Genomic DNA, 22,276 nt, shown 5'->3' with positions numbered 1-22,276 from the left:
TAGACCATAGAGAATATCTGGCTCAGAGAAAATGGGTACTCCAGACTTGCTGTTAACTACAGTAGAACTAGTTTTAGCAACTCTTTGTGCGTATATAAACTTTGTGGGTATATAAAATGTAAAATTTCTGTCTGTTTAACATCATGTTAAAGGTATGACTGACCGTGAAAGGGGCCCCACTGATGGTGTCTTGTCCAAGGACCCTCCCAAACCTGGAGCCAGCACTGATCTCAAAGATTACAGCTCAGCAGTGGAAAAAGGGGCATCTGGGGCAAGGGAGTGAGGCCTGGGGAGAGAAGGTTCCCATGACTCATGACTGTGATAGATTAACAGGTGGACAGCTACGAGGACCATCGTTGTAGAAATATTACATAAGGTATTATGTGTAGAAGATCAGTGAAGAAACAGCTAGCAACAGCTTGTATTCACCATTCTATGTCCTCCCCGCTGACATCAGGTTCCAATTAAAGGAAACGATTTGGCTGTTGGCACTATTGGTTCAATTTGCTTCTGAAATGATCACAGCTCCAACAGGAAGAAACATGCTATCTATTAGCTTTTCATTAGTTATGGTAATTAAGTCTCCCCCAAATTCCCCATTTTCTCCTAAAAATGAATATGCCTTCAGTTCGTCTATGGCCATGAAAGAAATCAATAGTTCTCTTTCTTATTGCTTATAAAGTTTATTTGTTTTTAAATTGAAATTAGAGATGATAATCTCAAAACAAATATACTGAGGAAGGAAAGGAAGGTGGGCTTTTTTGTAACCATCCCAAGGAACACAAATAGAAAAATGTAGTTTTTGCAAAAACACATTATGCTTTCCCCTGCCCCCTCTTCCGTTGGAGAGCGTAAAATTCCACAGGTTTCAAAATGTGAGTGTCTTTCCTCCTGTCATTTAATGGTCAAATGTACAAATACTGTTCCTTGGACACATGCATACACACAAAGAGTATTTTGGAACACAGGTCTTTATCAGATGTATACACTTAGTATGAGAAACTTAATAGGGGCAGTTGTTCACATCCATGTTGAAAATGCTTACTGAAATTTTGATTTCTCCTTGGGCTCATGGCTATGGTGGCTGTCAGGATGAGTGCCTGCACTTCAAAATTTACCAATATACCACTTGAGGCATTTTAAAGGATCTCAGATAGAAGGGCAAATAAACTCCTTGGGTGTAGGCCATAGAGAATCTCTGGCTCAAAGAAACTGGGTACTCCAGACTTGCTGTTAACTACAGTAGATCTAGTTTTAACAACTCTTTGTGGGTATATAAACTTTGTGGGTATATAAAATGTAAAATTTCTGTTTGTTTAAAGGTATGACTATTACAGTTTTGCTGGGTGGGATGGGCTCAACATTCCTGATTTGGTTGGACAGGTGAACAATATAAATCCTCTCGTATATGAATACTGTGGTCTTGTCCTGCTTGTCAAAAGATAGTTTAAAAAGTCTTTCCACCACAAATCCCAGCCAGGTCTGGCTTTGCCATGAAACTGTTCCACCAGGCAGGGCAGAAGGGTGCCATTTTCTTGCCTCTACCTGCCATCTCTCTTTGCTATCTATGAAAAATTACCAGGGAAAAGGAAGGTGTCATTTCGACTTCTCACTTCAGACTAGAGCTGCTTTTATAATAGTAAACTGTGTCAGCCAGCCAGTATCAGCAGTAATAGGTGTTTCTGTTGCAGTAAAAAGCACACAGGGACAGCAATGTTACCTAGAATGTGCAGACTACCTCAGGGTGTAATCCGTACCACTTTCAGCTATGATTAAGGAGCCAAGATTATGGCTCCAGTGGCCAGGCTGTGGCCTCTGGATTGACAGCAGGGTTCTGGTTCTCATGACAGCTCTGACAGCACTGAGGATGTGAACTGTTTAGTCTCCCATAGGGAGCACATTAACTATTGTCCACCCTCTGGTGGCTGAATGTGGAACAGTGCTATTGGCAAAAGCTCGCCTTTCCTGCTTCTCCCTGAGTAAATGCACTGTTGTGAGAGCGGGGGGAACAAACTGGATAAAGCTGGGATTCTGAGCGAGGAATAAAACGGCAGAAAAATATGTAACTTCCAAATTATATTAATTAGGTGGGGGAAATATTAGTGAGTTTTTTGTTTTCACATGCCAGTGGATGGATTTTCTACAAAAACGCCTTTCACTAGCAGTCGTGCAGCTGTAGAGGGGAAACAAATCCCCACTCCTGCTGGATGTGCTGCCTTCCTTTTATATTTAGACAGCTATGCAGCAATTTTATAACCCTCCTAAATATATTGCACAGGATTTCAGTGCTGGTTTTATGTTTCTTGCGTCATTCCAAGTCGTATTAATGCTAGAACAGACTTCCCCCGCCAGATGCTGCCCCAATATTTTGGGCTTCACTTCCCATCAGCCCCAGCCAGTGTAGCCAGTGGTCAGGAATCCTAGGAGTTGTAGTCCAAAAGATCTGTAGGGTATCTGGTTGGGCAAGGATATACTAGATATGCAGAGGTGGAGGGCAATGGCGAAGGAGTCTTCTAATGGCTGCATTCACCGGCTGTCCATTGTGACCAGCCATCGCGCTCACAGCCTGTCACATTCAATGTTGGAATTGGTGGACAGGGCATCAAAAGCACCAAAATACACTTCCCGGTTCACAGGGGGAGGGGTGTTGGAACGACTCCCCACCCCAGAATCAGGACTTAGAGCAGGCTGAACATCTGCTGTGTATTTCTCTTCTCTCTGAGAAGGTGAATTTTCCTGTTTCTGTTTGAGGTTCTTGAACCGTTTGAGCTTCACAGGGTCCTTGATCTCTTTGGCACAGTGGAGCAAGATGAAAATGTCCTTCCGGAATTTGGAGCTCATTCCAAAGTAGATGATGGGGTTGTAGAAGCTGGCAGACTTGGCAAAAAGGCTGGCAAGGATGCTGGTTAAATTGGGCACAGAGTAGCCACAGGCAGACCACATAGAGATGACCGCGTATGGGGACCAGGCCATGATAAAGACTGTGCAAATTACTATGGAGACCTAGGTGAGAGAAAACAAAAGAATGAGGCATGCTGGTTGCCATTTCCTTGCCCAAGAGGTTACAGAAAAGAACCAGGTCCTGGAAACGTGAGACACCTGGATGATATTTCCAACTCTGTTACTGACACAATAAATGATGTATTTCAATCTCTACACATTCTTTGTCTCTGCTAGCTTATCTTTTTAGATTAATTGAGCGTTACCAATGTTTTATATTAGAAGCAGCAACCAGAGGCTCCAGGGCAAAATCCAGCTCCTTGAGACCATCAGTTGGCAGCTCAGTTGCCAACCCAGCAGTATGGTGGTGTGTGGTGAGGGGCAGTGGCTGTGGCATCTGCACTTGGTATAGTCCACTTTCAGGGATGGTAGATACTTGGCCTGGAGCAGATGCCGGATGCTGATAGTGTCCGTATCTAGGAGTGCTTTTTGCAGCTTAAACTGAAATGCCGGCGGTGCCCTTTCCTTGGAGACTGGCATGGCCTTGTAGGCTGGACTACTGTAACACTCTCTACATGTATTAAAAGGTTCCCAAAATGTCAGCTGGGCCAAATTGCTGCCACTAAGAGTGGCACACCACTCCAGTTCTTCTTAATCTGCATTACCTACCTATTTGTTTCCAGGCCCAATTTAAGATGCTGTCCCTTACATTTACTACCCTAAAGCAGCCGACCCAACCTGGTGCCCTTCAGATGTGTTGGTCTGCAAAGAGCCTTGGACTTGGGTATGTTAAGGACTGCCTGCCTTCTCCCATATGTTCCCTCCCATGCACACTGTTCCCTTTCTGAGGCCCAGCTCCATGTTGCCCTGTTGACTGTAGTTTGATGTATAGGCAGAAGGGACAGGGTCTCATCAGTCGCAGCACCTGTATTATGCAATGCCCTACCCCAGGAATGCCCAGCAAGCCTCATCCGCATTAGTCTTCCAAGGCCTAGTTAAAACATAGCTGTTCCATAAAGCCTGTACCTATAAAGGTGGGTAGTTAAAACATAGCCTAGTTAAAATGTAGCTGCCCCCATAAAGATGGGTGGCTGTGGCTTCTGGTTTCTGCTCCTGTTACTAATGGTTGTGTTTTGGTCTTTTTTCCTGCTCCTTGGGGAAACAGATTTTGTTGCTGTTGTTTTGTTATTATTATTGATGTTTATTTGAGGTTTAATTGTGCTTTAATTATAATTTTAAATAATTTGACTTTGAGTTTCATTCAAAAGAAAAGCACAAGAACAATAAAAATAATAATAACCCCAAACTGGCAAGGGGAATCCACCCATGGACCCAGACCTTTACAACATAAAGCTGTTAATCAGCTGTTAATCCTCTGTACCTACTTTCGGTTTCGTTGCAGAATTGAGTTCTGAGCACTGCATGGGGAGCATTTCCCTTTCTGCTTTTCTGCTACATAACCTGTAGGTAGCACTGTGGTATAGCGGAATAGCGCAATTACACAAGTGGAAAAGGTGTTTTCTTTCACTTTCACAAATAAAACTGCATTTTCCCTGCTCTAAAAAAACTCGATGGAAGTGCTTGCTAGACACAGAAGCAAAATTGGACGGTCACGACATTGTCTAAAGAAACCCTAAATGACCGTGAGTAGAAAATGGTGAGCACACGATAAATGCCTCATGTAGAAAAGGTCAGACTTCTCTGCAGATGCAAATACACAGCTGGAGGCTCATCTGCATCACTTTGCTCATCCAGGTGAACTAGCTGGTGGGATTTTCTGATGGATTCCTACCTGTGGCCACTAGTTCTGAAAGACAAGAGCTCGATTGGGACCAATGCTTGCAAAACATTTGTTTTTATTTTCACAAAGTTGGGCATAGGAACTGGCAACATTGCTTCAAATACAGAGACTCTAATTCAACAGGGTGTTTACTGAGCAGCTGGAACTGTATGCATGGAGGCCTTCTTAAAGAGCAGAAATTCCACTGGTCAGCTGTTTGATGAAAGGGTACTGAATCTAGCATTCCACTCTCCCTCTGATAAATCCCACCTACCAGCCTCCCACCGCTGATGGGTGGGTTTCACCTTCTTTTAAAGGGCTCTGCATGCCCAGCCTTGGCAGGTGGTTCAGGACAGTACCTGCAGGCATGGAACCCATTTGTGTGTGTGCAGCACCTTATCCAGCTAGGGATACCTGTTCAGAACCTGCTTCCAGGGCCATCTGGTCCCTGCCTTGATCAGAGCATAAGTGCTTCAAGGTGCCGCTGCTGCATCACATGCTCATTTTCATTATTCTTTATTTTTCTCTGTTCTCTCTATCTCTTTTCTCAATCCATCACATTTATTATGTTTTTTTTTAATCCACTGGTTTGTATTTTTGCCACTGGGATTTAGATAAAATCCCCCATTGGGATTTTAGGGTAACAGAGAGCACTGGATCTGTTCCTGTTTTTGTATACACATTAAAGAAAAGGCCAGACTGACCCGTGTGACGCTTCGTTCCATACGTCTCTGCCTGTCAGTTGGATCACCCACTCCACTTAATGCATGGCTTGACTTGACTGTATTGATGATGGACACATACGAGAAAACCATGACAGACACAGGTAGGAAGAAGCAGCAGATGAAGATGGACACGATGTAAGACTTGTAGATTGTGGAGAAGCTGGCTTTTGCCCAGTCTATTTCACATGTTCCATACATGCGATCTAGGAAGCAAAAGAACTTGGTTAATAATTCACTTCTTAAAGCAAGTCACTGTATACTTTTCTAATTTTAACATCCATTCAGATAGGTTTCTCTTTAGAATTTCACATGAAAACATTATCATAATGACTTAATTCCAAAAATTATAACAATTTTTTTTTATAATCCTCATGTAGTTCAGCCTTCCTCCTGTGTGAGAACCATGACCAGTCTCCTCTTCTGTCCTTTCCAGCATAGAAGTGGCAACTCACTTGGTTACACCAATAACAAAGGTGGTGATACTAGATATACAGAACAGCCATATACTTTTGTGGAGGTGTTAAATGTAGTTGCCGGTTTCCTCTAGATAGAGTTCTTGCTGAGTGGGTGTATTGGTATTCACGTGCAGATACACTAATATTACAGTGCTCCTATGGTTGTCTCTGAAAAGGTTATCGTCCATTGGAGTACTTTTGTATTTCTCCCATTGAGCAATACAAAGTGTGAAGTCAGAATTCAAAATTCATATGGATTTGCAGGGAGATATGTGACTCCTCCAGACAATTCTATTTTGGGGTTATGAAAACTATTTTTTTAATTAGCAGAACAATCTTATACATGCCTACTTAGAAGTAAGTCCCACTGAGTTCAATGGGGCTTACTCCCATCCCAGATCAATCAGTATAGGATTGCAGCCTAAATCTCAGAAATGTTGGTCCCCAAATCTAGAACAGTTGGATATAGAAAACAAATCAAGGCATAACACTAGTTTCATGAAATTTTATTTCAAATAGTGTAAAATAATCATTCCCTTAATTTACCCAGATATATAATGGGGTTGGAGCCGGATTTAGTCATATTACAGTAGGCATTGAAATCAATGGAACTTATGACTAACTTACATCCCTTTGATTTCAATGGGTCTACTCTAAGTATTACAAAATCTAGCTCCAACCCAATTTTCCCCCAGTTTCCCACAAATGCCTACTTCAGTCCTAGAGATAAATCCATTACCTGTGTAACTGCCCCATCCCAAGACTGGAGCTACTGACCAGAAGAAAGCTGCTATCCATATAAGAAAAAGGACCCCAGAGATGCTGCGATTGCTGATACAATGCCCTGAAACATATATCAGGAGAAGTTGGCACTTAACATGTTTTACAATTGTACGATGAAGACGTGCAGTTGTAATCAAGAAAGTTGCATTGAGAAATTGGAGAACCAGGAATCCAGTTACCCACATAGATAATTTCTAGAAAACTAGACTTGTCAGCTGCATATATTTTAAAAGGTGAAATTTTAATGACTCTACAAAAATATTAGAATTATTGGTCTGCTGGTATAGCTATACTGTGTGTTCCAAACTGATGCTGAACAAAGCTTCTGAGGAATTTCTCCACCCACCCTATTTAAATCTTTGCTGAACGAACAAATAAGAATTTCCTGTTAATTCGGCTTCAGGATTATTGTCCTCTTATTTTAGAAAAAGGGAATACAACAATAATTACATTATCATATATGATTTCCTCTATTTGTAAAGTGGTTGTGCCACATGCAGTCACCCTGGAAACTCAAATGGGAGAATCGGCGTCAGAGAATGCATGCCACAAATGACCCCTTCAGGGATGAAGTGGATTTTCCCGTTGCTGCTGATGTGAATTGCTCTTGGAGTATGGCTTTCTTCACACAGAGCTTTTATCCTGCGATTGAAATTGCTCCTTCACAGATGTTTGTGGGCTCTTTACATGACGCCATGTTCCTCCAGGGCGTCTCCTGCACTAAATGCCCTTTGTTCCATTTGTAAATACATTGCAGATAATCAAATTACCCCGTTGTGTCCCGCTTGAGTTCCCTCCGTGAAAAGAGGATAAGCAGCAAAAAGAGGAGCGAGATCAGTGAAAGATAATGGAAGGCTCAGATACAGGGAGAAGGGGGGGGACAAAGGAAGCGGGTTAAAAAGAGCATCATGATCCTGCTTTTAGAACAGAAGCAGAAAGCCTCGTTTTAAATGCAGGATTTTAGGCTGGTGTAGAGATGTGTCTGGTGGTGAAAAGAAAATCCGATGCTGTAAAGAACAATATTGTTTAGGAAGCTGGAATGTCAGATCAATGAATCAAGGTAAGCTGGAGGTGGTCAAACATGAGATGGCAAGATTGAACATCGACATCTTGGGAATCAGTAAACTAAAATGGACAAGCATGGGTGGATTTAATTCAGGTGATCATTATATTTACTACTGTGGGCAAGAATCCCTTAGAAGAAATGGAGTAACACTCATAGTCAACAAAAGGGTGGGAAAAGCAGTATTGGGGTACAATCTCAAAAACAACAGAATGATCTCAGTACGAATCCAAGGCAAACCATTCAGCATCACAGTAATTCAAGTCTATGCCCCAACCACTGATGCCGAACAAGCTGAGGTTGATCGGTTCTATGAAGACCTACAACACCTTCTAGAACTAACACCAAAAATAGATGTCCTCTTCATCATAGGGGATTGGAATGCTAAAGTAGGAAGTCAAGAAATCACTGGGATAACAGGCAAGCATGGCCTTGGTGTAGAAAATGAAGCAGGACAAAGGCTAATAGTTTTGCCAAGAGAACTCGCTGATCATAGCAAACACTCTTTTCCAACAGCACAAGAGGCGACTCTACACATGGACATCACCAGATGGTCAATATCGAAATCAGATTGATTGTGTCCTGTGCAGCCAAAGATGGAGAAATACAGTCAGTCAAAACAAGACCTGGAGCTGACTGTGGCTCAGATCATGAGCTGCTTCTTGAAAAATTTCAGCTTAAATTGAAGAACGTAGGGAAAACCACTTAATTATTCAGGTATGACCTAATTCATATCCCTTATGAATATACAGTGGAGGTGAGGAATAGATTAAAGGGATTAGACCTGATAGACAGAGTGCCTGAGGAACTATGGACAGAGGACCATAACATTGTTCAGCAGGCAGCAACTCAATCCATCCCAAAGAAAAAGCAATGCAAGAAAGTGGCTGTCTGATGAGGCTTTACAAGTAGCTGAGGAAAGAAGGGAAGCGAAAAGCAAGGGAGAAAGGGGAAGATATACCCAACTGAATGCAGAGTTCCAGAGAATAGCAAGGAGAGACAAGAAGGCCTTCTTAAATGAACAGTGCAAAGAAATCGAAGAAAACAATAGAATGGGAAAGACTAGAGATCTCTTCAAGAAAATCAGAGATCTCAAAGGAACGTTTTGTGCAAAGACGGGCATGATAAAGGACAAAGAAGGCAGAGATCTAACAGAAGCAGATGAGATTAAGAAGAGGTGGAAAGAATACACAGAACTATACAGGAAAGATCTGAATGTCCCTGATAGCCATGAGAGTGCGGTCACTGAACTTGAGCCGGACATCCTCGAGGGTGAAGTCAAGTGGGCCTTAGGAAGCATTACTAACAACAAAGCTAGCGGAGATGACAGTATTCCAGCTGAGCTATTTAAAATCCTAAAAGATGATGATGTTAAAGTGCTGCACTCAATATGCCAACAAATTTGGAACACTCAACAGTGGCCACAAGACTGGAAAAGGTCAGTTTACATTCCAATTCCAAAGAAGGGCAACACCAAAGAGTGTCCAAACTACCGTACAATTGCGCTCATTTCACATGCCAGCAAGGTGAGGCTCAAAATCCTACAAACTAGGCTTTAGCAGTATGTGAACCGAGAACTACCGGAAGTACAAGCTGGGTTTTGAAGAGGCAGAGGAACTAGAGATCAAATCGCCAACATTCGCTGGATCATGGAGAAAGCAAGAGAATTCCAGAAAAAGTCTATTTCTGCTTCATTGACTACGCTAAAGCCTTTGATTGTGTGGATCACAACAAACTGTGGCAAATTCTTAAAGTGATGGGAGCACCAGACCACCTTACCTGTCTCTTGAGAAACCTGTACGAGGGTCCAGAAGCAACAGTAAGAACTGGACATGGAACAACCGATTGGTTCAAAATTGGGAAAGGAGTACGACAAGGCTGCATATTGTCACCCTGCTTATTTAACTTATATGCAGAGTACATCATGAGAAATGCCGGGTTGGATGAATCAGAGATCGGAATTAAGATTGCCGGGAGAATTATCAACAACCTCAGATACGTGGATGATACCATCCTAATGGCAGAAAGGGTGAAAGTGGAGAGTGCAAAAGCTGGTTTGAAACTCAACATTAAAAAAATGAAGATCATGGCATCTGGCCCCATCACTTCCTGGCATATAGAAGGGGAAGAAATGGAAGCAGTGACAGATTTTATTTTCTTGGGCTCCAAGATCACTGCAGATGGTGACTGTAGCCATGAAATTCAAAAACACTTGCTCCTTGGGAGGAAAGCTATGGCAAACCTAGACAGCATAGTAAGAAGCAGAGACATCACCTTGCCGACAAAGGTCCGTCTAATCAAAGCTATGGTTTTCCCAGTTGTAATGTATGGCTGTGAGAGCTGGACTATAAGGAAGGCTGAGCGCTGAAGAATTGATGTTTTCGAACTGTGGTGCTGGAGAAGACTCTTACGAGTCCCCTGGACTGCAAAGTGGTCAAATCAGCCAGACAATGAGTCCTGACTGCTCATTGGAAGGACAGATACCGAAGCTGAAGCTCAAATATTTTGGCCACCTAATGCGAAGAGAAAACTCTCTGGAAAAGAGCCTGATGCTGGGAAAGACTGAAGGCAAAAGGAGAAGGGGACGGCAGAGGATGAGATGGCTAGATAGCATCACGGATGCAATGAATATGAACTTGAGCACACTCTGGGAGAGAGTGGAGGACAGGAAGGCCTGGCGTGCTATGGTCCATGGGGTCACGAAGAGTCGGACACGACTTAACGATTGAACAACAACAAGAGATGCCCCGTGTGTACCCTCTTGCACAGATTCTTCAAGGCAAATCCTCCACTGTTTCCCTCAAGGATTTCTAATGTATTCTTTTGTATTCAGGAGGACTGTACCTTCACTGCTAAAAGGACAGAAGGAGGTGTGAAGGTCTGAGACCTACAGAGGCAAAAGCGAAAAAGGTCAGGATCAGAAGCCTAGAGTTTTTGTTCGGAGGGGGTATCCCTGGGAGGAGTAGTTTCATTTCCCCAGTTAAGTTTCATTTCTTCAGGTTTGAAGCAGTACTTTCAGTTTGGGGGAGGAGGGTATATAAAGAGAGCAAGAGAGCCAGTAAGATCAGAGTTGGGGAAACCAGAACCTGAAGAGGAAGCAAGAAGAAGCAGCTTGGAGAAGTTTAGGTACAGCTAGGGTAAAGGAACTTATATTTTGCAACTTTTATTTTCTAATGCCTTTTGTATCACTCAGCTCTGTTCTGTAAATACCTTCAGTTGTGATTTGCTTGCTTTAATTTACCAGTAAACTGTTGTGGCTAAACCCTGTGTCTAGAGTGTCAATCACCCTTTTCCTACAGCCTAAACCCCATGTTATTGGAAAGAGGAAGATAAAAGAAGGAAGGCGGGACTCTGAAGGAGGCAAGAGATCCTTAAGGAGTTGCTGAGGGGATCAAGGTCATAAGGGGAACCCTGGCAGGGGGACTGGCCATAGAAGAGAATCCATATAGCATGCATCAAGTATAATTCTCTCTATCCCTTTCATGGCAAGAGAGCTTCTTTCCTCATGCATGGAAATTATCAGTGGATAATTATTAGTTATATATTTTCTAGAGGCCACAAATCAAAGAAAATTAGACACAAACTGTGGTTACTCTAAAATGGAAACTTCCAATCTCCTCTGCATGGCCTTCCCTGAGGAGGGGAGGGGAAGTGTCTGAGCCTGAGGCTCACTGCAATTCATTCCTTTAACAATAATCCATGGTTTATCATTACATGCCAATGTGTCTAAAACAGATTATTTAGGAAAATAAATAATCCCTGGTTCCTTATAAACAACATTTTCAATAGCTCATGTATAGCCTATTGTAAGAGAAGAATACACATGAGATAGGAAATTAAGCCTTAATAGCACAAGACCATGAAATCTGTGTTGCCCAATCCATCTTACCTCGATCAGGACGGCATCCTTTTATGTAGCGAGTTACGCTAATCACTGTGAGTGTATTAATGCTAGCAAGACCAAACAGCAGTGTCAGAAATCCATCCACCTGAGAAAACAAATAGCAAAGGAATTGTTCCCACACCTCAGCTTTAGAATGCCAACAGCAATAACAAATACTCGGATTGTTCCGGTGATCTCATATTCTTTGGGGCATACAAGAAGCATTTTAAGTATCAGTGAAATATCAAATGTCAAGGGAAGTTATCATCCATACGATCACTGAACATGTAGACATCTGAAAAATCAAGGGTGCATCATGTGGATGAGGTGTACATTAAATGAACAAGCAAGCACATGCTTAAACACATACGCCTAAATTCCAAAGTTGCTGAAGTGAAAAGTAAAGAAGAAAAGGAGATTCTAAATTGTGTACGGACAAAGAACATGAAGCAGCCAGAGCGAAGCACTCCTAATTGCTATTGACTTCAACCAATGAGAATCAATGGGGCAGGATAAAAAGTGCTTTAGTACTAATTCAAAATAGCCAAAACCTTTAATGGTATGTTTTGAAAATCTTTTTTTTAAATGAGCAGAAACACCTTTTTCATTTAATCACTACTGCATAACTATTTCAAAAGGGCATGAAACTCTTTGGGTGATGGTGGGCAAAGCACACCCTCTGAGCCTAACCTGCCTCCAAGGGCTTTTATGAGAATAACATTGGGGAAGCTGCAAACGACCCCAGTGCGCTCTACCACCGCATGAAATCAGTCATGTAGATTGGCTCTCAGTGTGTGTGTGTGTGTGTGTGTGTGTAGCAGTGGAAGCTGGTGGCTCCAACATCAGTGGGGCATTGAATACGCCCTCGATTTCAGCCAGAATGTTGAGGGAGCTATCCAAGGTGCTGAGCCCAATCCCCAAAATAGCCTTGGGTAGCTCGTTTACAGTTCTGACTGAAACTCGGAGCAGATTCACAGCCCCACTGACATCGGAGCCACCAGCCTCCACTGGTGTGAGGCATGGGGATGACACCATGTATACTTTCCTGAGTTCTTTGGAGAAAGGACGAGATAATGTAATTAACAATGCTATGCATGCCTGCTCAGAAGTAACTCCTATTAAGCTCAATGAGCTAAGTGTGCATAGGATAAGGCTGCTATATACAGTTACCTGGGAATATGCCCCACTAAAGTGAATGCAACTTACATCTGAGAAGACATGCATAGGATCCCACTGTAGCTAACAAATGTGATGGGTGAGAATTTTATTCATTTTGTTCTTTGAGAAGAGCTTACCAATATTCACACATTTCTTCATAAATGGGATGGAAAGAACTTCAGATTAAAAAAAAATTGGAAGTGGGAAAAATGAAAACTGATAGATTCATCCATTCAGGCCCATGGTCTTCAGTGCTTAGCTCTCAACAGACTGCATTTGAATCTTTGTGTATTTAGCCATGTTGGTGATGCTGAAATAGGGTGGCCACCTCTTTTTTCTGACAGGCTCCTGATTTTTAACAGTTATGTGGCAGGTACAACTTGTTCTTCTCCATTCTGGGAATAGCTGTGCCTATTGAATTTGGCCAGTGGAGATGCGTGAGAATTTTGTTTGTTTTGTTTTATAGAATCATAGAATCATAGAATAGTAGGGTTGGAAGGGGCCTACAAGGCCATCGAGTCCAACCCCCTGCTCAGTGCAGGAATCCAAGTCAGAGCATCCCTGACAAATGGCTGTCCAGCCTCGTCTTGAAGGCCTCCAGTGTGGGAGAGCCCACCACCTCCCCAGGTAATTGGTTCCATTGTTGTATTGCTCTTACAGTCAGGAAGTTTTTCCTGATGTTCAGCCGGAATCTGGCTTCCTGTAACTTGAGCCCATTATTCCGTGTCCTGCACTCTGGGATGATCAAGAAGAGATCATGGCCTTCTTCTCTGTGACAACCTTTCAAGTACTTGAAGAGTGCTATCATATCTTCCCTCAGTCTTCTCTTCTCAAGGCTAAACATGCCCAGTTCTTTCAGTCTCTCTTCATAGGGCTTTGTTTCCAGTCCCCTGATCATCTTTGTTGCCCTCCTCTGAATCCTCTCCAGTTTGTCTGCATCCTTCTTAAAGTGTGGTGCCCAGAACTGGACACAGTACTCCAGATGAGGCCTAACCAGTGCTGAGTAGAGGGGAACTAGTACTTCCCGGGATTTGGAAGCGATGCTTCTATTAATGCAGCCCAAAAAAGCATTACCCTTTTTTGCAGCCACATCACATTGTTGGCTCACATTCATCTTGTGATCGACAACAATTCCAAGATCCTTCTCGCTTGTAGTGTGGTTGAGCCAAGTATCCCCCATCTTGTAACTGTGCATTTGGTTCTTTTTCCAAGGTGCAGAACTTGGCATTTATCCCTATTAAATGTCATTCTGTTGTTTTCTGCCCAGCACTCCTGTCTATCCAGATCACTTTGAATTTTGTTTCTATCTTCCAAAGTATTAGCTATCCCTCCCAATTTTGTGTCATCTGCAAATTTGATCAGCATTCCCTGCACCTCCTCCTCCAAGTCATTCATAAAAATGTTGAAGAGCACTGGGCCCAGGACTGAGCCCTGCGGTACCCCACTCGTTACCTCTCCCCAGTTTGAGAAGTTCCCATTGATAAGCACTCTTTGAGTCCGATTCTGTAGCCAACTGTGGATCCACCGGATCGTTGTTTCACCTAGCCCACTTTGAGCTAGTTTGCTCATCAGGATATCATGGGGCACTTTGTCAAAAGCTTTGCTGAAGTCAAGGTATATGATGTCTACAGCATTCCCACGGTCTACAAGGGAGGTTACTTGATCAAAAGTAACCTCCCTTGATTCTTTTGATTCTTATCAAAAGTAATTTAGATAAGAACTTATCAAAATTCACAAATTTCTTCATAAATGGGATGAAAAGAATGTGAGATTATAAAGATGAATATGAGAGAAAGCAAAACTGACAGATGCATCCATCTCTACTTAGAAGTCAGCCCTTTTGAGTTCAATGGGAGTTATTTCCAGATAAGCGTGTATAGAATTGCAGCCTAAACATGTGCAAAACATGTAGGAAGAAAGCCAGACTATGAACCACATGGTCTTCGATGTCTATATACTAATGCCCAGAGTATAGGAAACAAACAGAATGAACTTGAACTCTTAATACAGGAGGGAAATTACGACTGGATAGGTGTAATTGAAACTTGGTGGGATGACTCCCATGACTGGAGTACAGCAATTGAAGGATATAACTTGTCCAAAAAGAACAGAAGGAATAGAAAGGAAGGTGGAGTCACGCTATTTGTTAAAAATACATATCTCTGCACAGAAATACAGGAGCATGAGCTTGGTAGCCCCACAGAGAGCATCTGGGTTAAAATAAATGGAGCAAAGAATAAGACGAACATGGTGATTGAAGTCTACTACCAAACACCCAATTAAGGAAAAGACGAGGATGAAACTTTTGAAAAGCAAATTGCCAATGCTTCAAGAAAGCATGATGTAGTAGTAATGGGGGGCTTGAATTTCCTCGATATCTGTTGGGAGACAAATTCTGCAAAACATGGCCACTCCAAGAAATTCTTCACTTGTGTTGCTGATAACTTTCACCTACAGAAAGTGGAGGAAGGAACTAGAGGATCAGCCATCCTTGACTTGATCCTAACCAACAGAGATGACTAAGTGGATAAAGTAGCAGTTACAGGAACTCTGGGGAAAAGTGACCATGTTATACTGAGTTCTTGGTTCTAAAGGAAGCAAAAGCCAAGCGTAGCCAAATGCATACCCTGGATTTTAGGAAAGCCAATTTTAATAAACTCAGAACAATGATAAGTAAGGTCCCATAGCAAGCGACTCTAACAAGAAAAGGAATCCAACATGTGGGAGTTTTAAAAAAAGGAAATTCTAAAGGCACAATTACAAACAATTCCAACATGAAGAAAAGGTGGAAGACAACAGAAGAAGCCAATGTGGCTTCACAAAAAGCTTAGAGATGATATGAAAAAACAAACAAAACAGGACACATATAGGAAGTGGAAGGAAGGCCAAGCTGCAAAGGAAGAGTACGGGCAGGTAGCACAGAATTGCAGGGATGGCGTCAGGAAGGCTAAAGCTGAGAATGAGCTGAGGTCAGCGAGGGATGCTAAAAGCAACAAAAAGCCATTCTTCAGATATGTGCATAGTAAAAGACAGAGGAAAGAAATGGTGGTTCAATTATTTAATGAGGATGGCAAAATGATAACAGATGACAAAGAAAAGGCAGAAGTGCTCAGTTCCTACTTTGGCTCAGTCTTCTCCCGAAAGAGGGTCTATCACCCCCCTGGCAAAGGCGAAGTCCAGGCTGAAGGGGCAGGATTGCAGCTTGAGATTGATATGGCATATGGTTAAGGAACACCTAATTACTCTGAATGAGTTCAGATCTCCAGGGCCAGATGAACTGCATCCTAGAGTAATAAAGGGAGTGACAGAAGAGCTCTCAGAACCACTGTCTATTATCTTTGAGAAATCATGGAGGACGGGGGAAGTGCCAGATGACTGGAGGAAGGCTAATGTTGTCCCTATCTTCAAAAAGGGCAAAAAGGGGGAACCTGGGAACTACAGACCAGTCAGTCTTGACATCAATCCCTGGGAAAATTCTGGAGCAGATTATAAAGCAATCAGTCTGTAAGTACCTTGAAAACAATGCAGTGATTACTCAAAGCCAACATGGATTTGTCAAGAACAATCTGATCTTATTTTTTGATCAGGTAGCCTCTCTTGTGGACTGTGGGAATGCAGTGGACATAATATACCTCGACTTCAGCAAAGCTTTTGACAAAGTGCCCCATGATATCCTGATGAGCAAACTAGCTCAAAGTGGGCTAGATGAAACAACGATCCGGTGGATCCACAGTTCCACAGAATCGGACTCAAAGAGTGCTTATCAATGGGATCTTCTCAAACTGGGGAGAGGTAGCTAGTGGGGTACCGCAAGGCTCAGTCCTGGGCCCAGTGCTCTTCAACATTTTTATGAATGACTTGGAGGAGGAGGTGCAGGGAATGCTGATCAAATTTGCAGATGACACAAAATTGGGAGGGATAGCTAGTACCTTGGAAGACAGAAACAAAATTCAGAGTGATCTGGATAGACTGGAGAGCTGGGCAGAAAACAACAGAATGACATTTAATAGGGATAAATGCCAAGTTCTGCACCTTGGAAAAAGAAACCAAATGCACAGTTACAAGACGGGGGATACTAGGTTCAACAATACTACAAACAAGAAGGATCTTGTAATTGTTGTAGATCACAAGCTGAATATGAGCCAACAATGTGATGTGGCTGCAAAAAAGGCAAATGCTCTTTTGGGCTGCATTAATAGAAGCATAGCTTCCAAATCACGTGAAGTACTAGTTCCCCTCTCCTCGGCACTGGCTAGGCCTCATCTAGAGTACTGCGTCCAGTTCTGGGCACCACATTGTAAGAAGGACGCAGACGAACTGGAAAAGGTTCAGAGGAGGGCAGCAAAGAAGCTTCCTAGTTACTGAACAAGCAGAGAAGGGAGAGTGCATGACCCTAAGGTTTATTTTTGTAATATCCCACACCATGGTTTAGTGTGATGACTGAACAGCAGTGCTGGCACCAGGTTTTTGCGAAAGACATCCTCAATGGGCTCCCTCTCTTAGTGAGTCTATCTTTTACTGCCATTGTTACCAGCAGCTATTTGCTCTTCATCCTCTTTTTCATCATTGCTACCACTTGCTTGCTTGACAGGCAGAGAACCAGTGAGCAAATAGGTAGTGGCATCTACTGCTCCTCCTTCTCACCAGCACTGTTCTCTGGGCCAGAGTGAGAGGCAAGTGAATAGGCAGGTTACAATGCTAATGATGAGGAGGTTCTTGTCCGCTGTTGTGGGACATCAGCAGGAGCCAAGCCATGCCTATGGTTGACACCAGCCCTGCTGAACAGCCCAGTTTGTGACTGGAATATTCTTTTTAGGATCTTCGAGAAGTTCACCTACTTACTAAGGGCGCAATCCTATACTTGTTTAGACAGAAAAAAGTCCCACAACTCCCAGCATTCCCCAGCCAGGCCTCTAAGCTGGACAATTAATTCTGACAACTAAAAAAATAATAATACAGGATGTTCAGCCAATTTCAACATTGATTCTGTCAGCTTTTCTTCTTAACAATTAGAATATATTAGCATATTGTCAGTTTTGCTTCCACTCTCAGTATTACACCAAGACTGTTGTATCTGTAATTTAGGGAGTAAGTAATTTTTGTTTATTGGTTATCTGCATGGTAAGACATGAAAACAGGAAAGTGTCCTGTTTGGTGGACTTCCTTCTGCTGCCATATTCTAAGCTATATTATGGCCAGATTACACTAACAGCACAATTGGGTTTACTCAGATGTAAAGTGCGGCTTACACTCAGGAAAGGGTGCATAGGTTTGCAGTATAAAGCAACAACTCAATGTGCTTTTGCTTGAGGGCAATTCCCATTTAATTCAAGAACAGTTACTTCCAACTAAACATTTAAAGGACAGAGCTGCTAAATGCATAATAAGAAAAGTTCATGACAAATCCCAATTGATAACTTTTTTATTAGCCCTGCTCCTGTGCTTTTAACAGCAGTGTGATATGCAGAAACATTTATGTGTGTGGTGGGAGGGAGAGGCACCATCTTTCACTGCTCAGAAAGGATAGTCTGGTAAATACATAAACTGAGCTATAGACTCGGTTTGCATATAAAGAATAACCATGGTTAACCAAACGTAGGTTATTTGGGAGCATGGGAGCAAGCGAGCATACTGGCTCATGACTGCTCGCCCACTTCCACTTCTCTAAGCAACCCAGGGATGCCCCTTTCTGGGTTATTCTTCGTAACATCAGGACACAGAACTCTGCGTTGTTTAACCCAAGAACAAACCATAGGTTCAAACTAAGGGTTGTTTCTCCCTCAACAACCCAAAGTTTTGGATTTGCACATCATGAATGCTCACTCACTCCTGTGCCCTCCTGAACCACCCATGGTTAACAAACTGTAGATTGTTTGTTGTATGTGAACCAAATATGAACCTGGGCTTAATGTGAATCAGAATTCGGCCTTCTAACTTGTTTTAAATGCCAGGCCCTGGAAGATGTGAGGAGGAGGAGGAGGAGGAGGAGGAAGAGGAGGAGGAGGAGGAGGAAGAGGAGAAGGAGAAGAAGGAGAAGGAGAAGGAGAAGGAGAAGGAGAAGGAGGAGGAGAAGAAGAAGAAGAAGAAGAAGAAGAAGAAGAAGAAGAAGAAGAAGAAGAAGAAGAAGAAGAAGAAGAAGGAGGAGGAGATATGCTTCCAAATAATGTGAAGTACTAGTCCCCCTCTACTCAGCACTGGTTAGGCCTCATCTTGAGTACTGTGTCCAGTTCTGGGCACCACACTTTAAGAAGGATGCAGACAAACTGGAGAGGGTTCAGAGGAGGGCAACAAAGATGACCAGGGGACTGGAAACAAAGCCCTATGAAGAGAGACTGAAAGAACTGGGCATGTTTAGCCTTGAGAAGAGAAGATTGAGGGGAGATATGATAGCGCTGTTCAAGTACTTGAAAGGTTGTCACAGAGAGGAAGGCCAGGATCTCTTCTTGATCATCCCAGAGTGCAGGACACGGAATAATGGGCTCAAGTTACAGGAAGCCAGATTCCGGCTGAACATCAGGAAAAACTTCCTGACTGTTAAGAGCAATACGACAATGGAACCAATGACCTAGGGAGGTGGTGGGCTCTTCCACACTGGAGGCATTCAAGACAAAATTGGACAGCCATCTGTCAGGGATGCTTTGACTTGGATTCCTGCATTGAGCACGTTGGACACGATGGTCTCATAGGGCCCTTACAGCCCTACTGTGCTTCTGAGTATGTCTAGACCACTGTCATAGTTTGTCTCCAAGCATCTTGGGTTAGGATGAATGGTTCTGAGAGCTTTGACTGGTGCCCTAACGTTTTTCAAGGATTTTACTCCAAATAAATTTGTGAAGGGGGCAGGGAGTGGAGAGCTTTGACGGCACCATTGGATATCCCCATGGGTGCTGCATTGGAGACCCTTACGTTATACTGTCTGTCCATCTAACCCAGTACTCTCTACTCCAGCCTTCCCTAACCTGATGCCTCCAGATGTTCTGTACTGCAACTTCTACCATCCCTAACCATTAGTCATACTGGAGGTTCATCTGGAGGTTTCCAGGTTAGGGAAGACTGATCTAAGGTGCTTCCAGATGGAGTCTCCTGGTGCTACCAGTCAGAAGACAATGTGCAATTCTTTTTTCCCTTAACAAATGTTCCGTGCTAAGACATTTGTGCTGTATGTCCATGAATACATTTATTTTCTGTGTCCATGAATGATAGGGGAAGATGGGCTAAAGACTGCATGCACACACCAGTGGCTTTAAAAAAAAAAAATCCCAATGGCCTCCACTTCGCCAGTTTGACAAATCTATAATCCAATTTGTTCGACTGGTGGGTCTTTAGCGTTGCTGCCCCAACATGACCCACATCACTTGCATGTGTTTTAGAGAATTGTAGATCAAGGCTGGAGGCACAATTCAAGGCTGGAGGCACAGATGCACACAATTACGTCCTGTTGACATCAGCAGGGTTTCACTATATGCTGGAGAGTGGCTGATGCTAAGCCCTCCTCAGAAGCTATCAACATTTTTGCCAAAGGGCAAAAGTAGCCTTATATTGAGCATAGAGTGGGAGGTAGTGTAGGCATTTTCTCTGAAGTCTAAACAAACAAATCTGCTAATTTTAGGAGATATTGAAATGTGGATATTAATTCATGTAGCTTTGGCCTAGTAGTTTCCACGAACCACAGCAAGGAATGACTACCCAGCATTTTTTACAGATGAACAAGCAAAATATACCAGAAACAAGTGGGATCTGCACAAAATGTTGCAGTGTGAAGTAGTCCCTTTTCAGGATTCCAGCCACTACCTTCTATTCTAACTCTGCTCCCTGTTCCTTGTCTTTTCCCTCTCAACAATCAGTCAACATTCTGTTGCTACTGAACTTGCTTGGTCCTTATCGGGTTGGTTTTGGAGCCCCCCCCTGCCCCCCGCTTAGGGTTTTCTTTCTAAAGTCTCTTTGTACTTTTGTGAACGCTGGGGGTCCCTGAAGCCTGCTAATATTTCCCTCTTGTGCGTGGGCCTGCTATTTCGGGTGCATAAGGAAGACCTGCACTCAGAGAATTGAGATCACTATTAGTATATATGATATACATTATATTTCTGTAACACTGCCAATATTGAACTGCACACCTAAGCCCGCTTAATAGGAAACACTTATGTATGAAAAAAAGGATCTGTTGCTCAGGTCACACTTTTCCAGCGTGGTGTGATAGACAATTGTAGATCCAGATCTTTCAGACACTGAAATCCTTTCATGGAAGTCATACAGCAGCCAAGATTCTATTTAATATTTATAGTATCACAATTTTTGAAGCGGAAGTTTTGTGAGGGAACAAGTTTTTCCAGTACATCTTTCCTATATAAAAGTAAGAAACAGGAAACATTAGAGTGGGGTGGGGGAGCTTTCTGAGTTTTGCCTCTCTTCTGCTTTTGGCTCAGCCTTTAGTTTACCTTGAAGACATGCCAATTTTAGATAATGAGGATGCTGAGGTGAGGTGAATGATCCTCAGCACCTTTACCACCTGTTCTATCTCTTAATGTTCTTAGGGCTGTCAGATGCATGGTTTGGTTGTCAGTTATTTCTATCTTACACAAATGTCAGGAATAATGAACTACATATAGACATGAATCTCCAAGAATGCCTGTACTTCAGCTATTATTTTGTTAAGTCTGAGAGCCGCTTTTTCCCAATCCTCTGTTGCCTTGAAGTGAAGGGTAGCCACCATTTCTTTGGGTAGGGTGTGTTGCCTTTAAACACTGTATAACAGCAGACATTGATTAAGTGCATAATGGCTACAACTGTGAAATTCCCTTCTCTTTGGGATTCCTTTAGAATTGAGCATCTTTTGGAAGCTGTTTAAGATATTTTTTATTTGGAATAGCATTGGGTAGTGTACCTTAAGCTTATGCATTATATTTCTGAGGGTGAAACCAGAGGAGACAGGGATGTTGGGGTAGGGTTAGCACACATCAAATGCATAGCAGGTAATTTCTGAATGAGTCTTTCATCTGAGAAGAAGCAGGAAGAACAGGAAGTGGAAAGGAAAGATAGTTAAATTGTGCAAGTTTAATTCCTGTGCACATTTACTTCAGAATACGCCTCATTACATTCAATGGGATTTACTTCTGAGGGGGCTTCCAGACCAGGCTTTAATGGTGCTATCACCCCTTGCCTCATTCATTAAATTGTATGGGGGTTCTACATGTCATCATCTTCCACTCTTCCTGTTTTCCCACCGCTTCTTCCATCTTTGCTCTTACTGCAGAAAATCTGTTATGGAGAAAAAGCCACAACTGCACCTTCTAATTAGAGCATTAGGAGACCTCCATCTTGAAGCACCCTGAGGAAACATGCATAGGATCACACAGTTTGTTTTATCAATAAACCTTGTTTGAACTTAACCTGTGCTTCATTACCTTACATAATGCTTCTGTTCTGCTGCTGCATCGTAAACATTCATTTGTCGGTACTGCAGATTCCTAGGACTAGGCCTTGAATAACTTT

The 22,276-nt window shown here is 42.7% G+C and overlaps 1 protein-coding gene across 1 annotated transcript in view; it reads right to left on the bottom strand.

Annotated features, from left to right (window-relative positions):
- Window positions 1-2,559: 2,559 nt before the first annotated feature.
- Window positions 2,560-22,276, bottom strand: part of LOC146359890 (visual pigment-like receptor peropsin) — a 59,696-nt gene continuing 39,979 nt past the window's right edge. Inside the window, exons 3-6 of the mRNA XM_084828324.1 lie at window positions 11,636-11,735; window positions 6,640-6,744; window positions 5,425-5,648; window positions 2,560-3,003 (exon numbers count right to left, since the gene is read on the bottom strand). Of these exons, the coding sequence (XP_084684450.1) occupies window positions 2,560-3,003; window positions 5,425-5,648; window positions 6,640-6,744; window positions 11,636-11,735 (873 nt within the window). The remainder of the gene's footprint in view (window positions 3,004-5,424; window positions 5,649-6,639; window positions 6,745-11,635; window positions 11,736-22,276) is intronic.

This window comes from Heloderma suspectum, chromosome 1, assembly GCF_057233095.1.
Source record: "Heloderma suspectum isolate Gila_16-S chromosome 1, 16-S_ref, whole genome shotgun sequence".
NCBI lineage: Eukaryota > Metazoa > Chordata > Lepidosauria > Squamata > Helodermatidae > Heloderma > Heloderma suspectum.
This window is presented reverse-complemented; position numbering and strand designations above follow the sequence as displayed.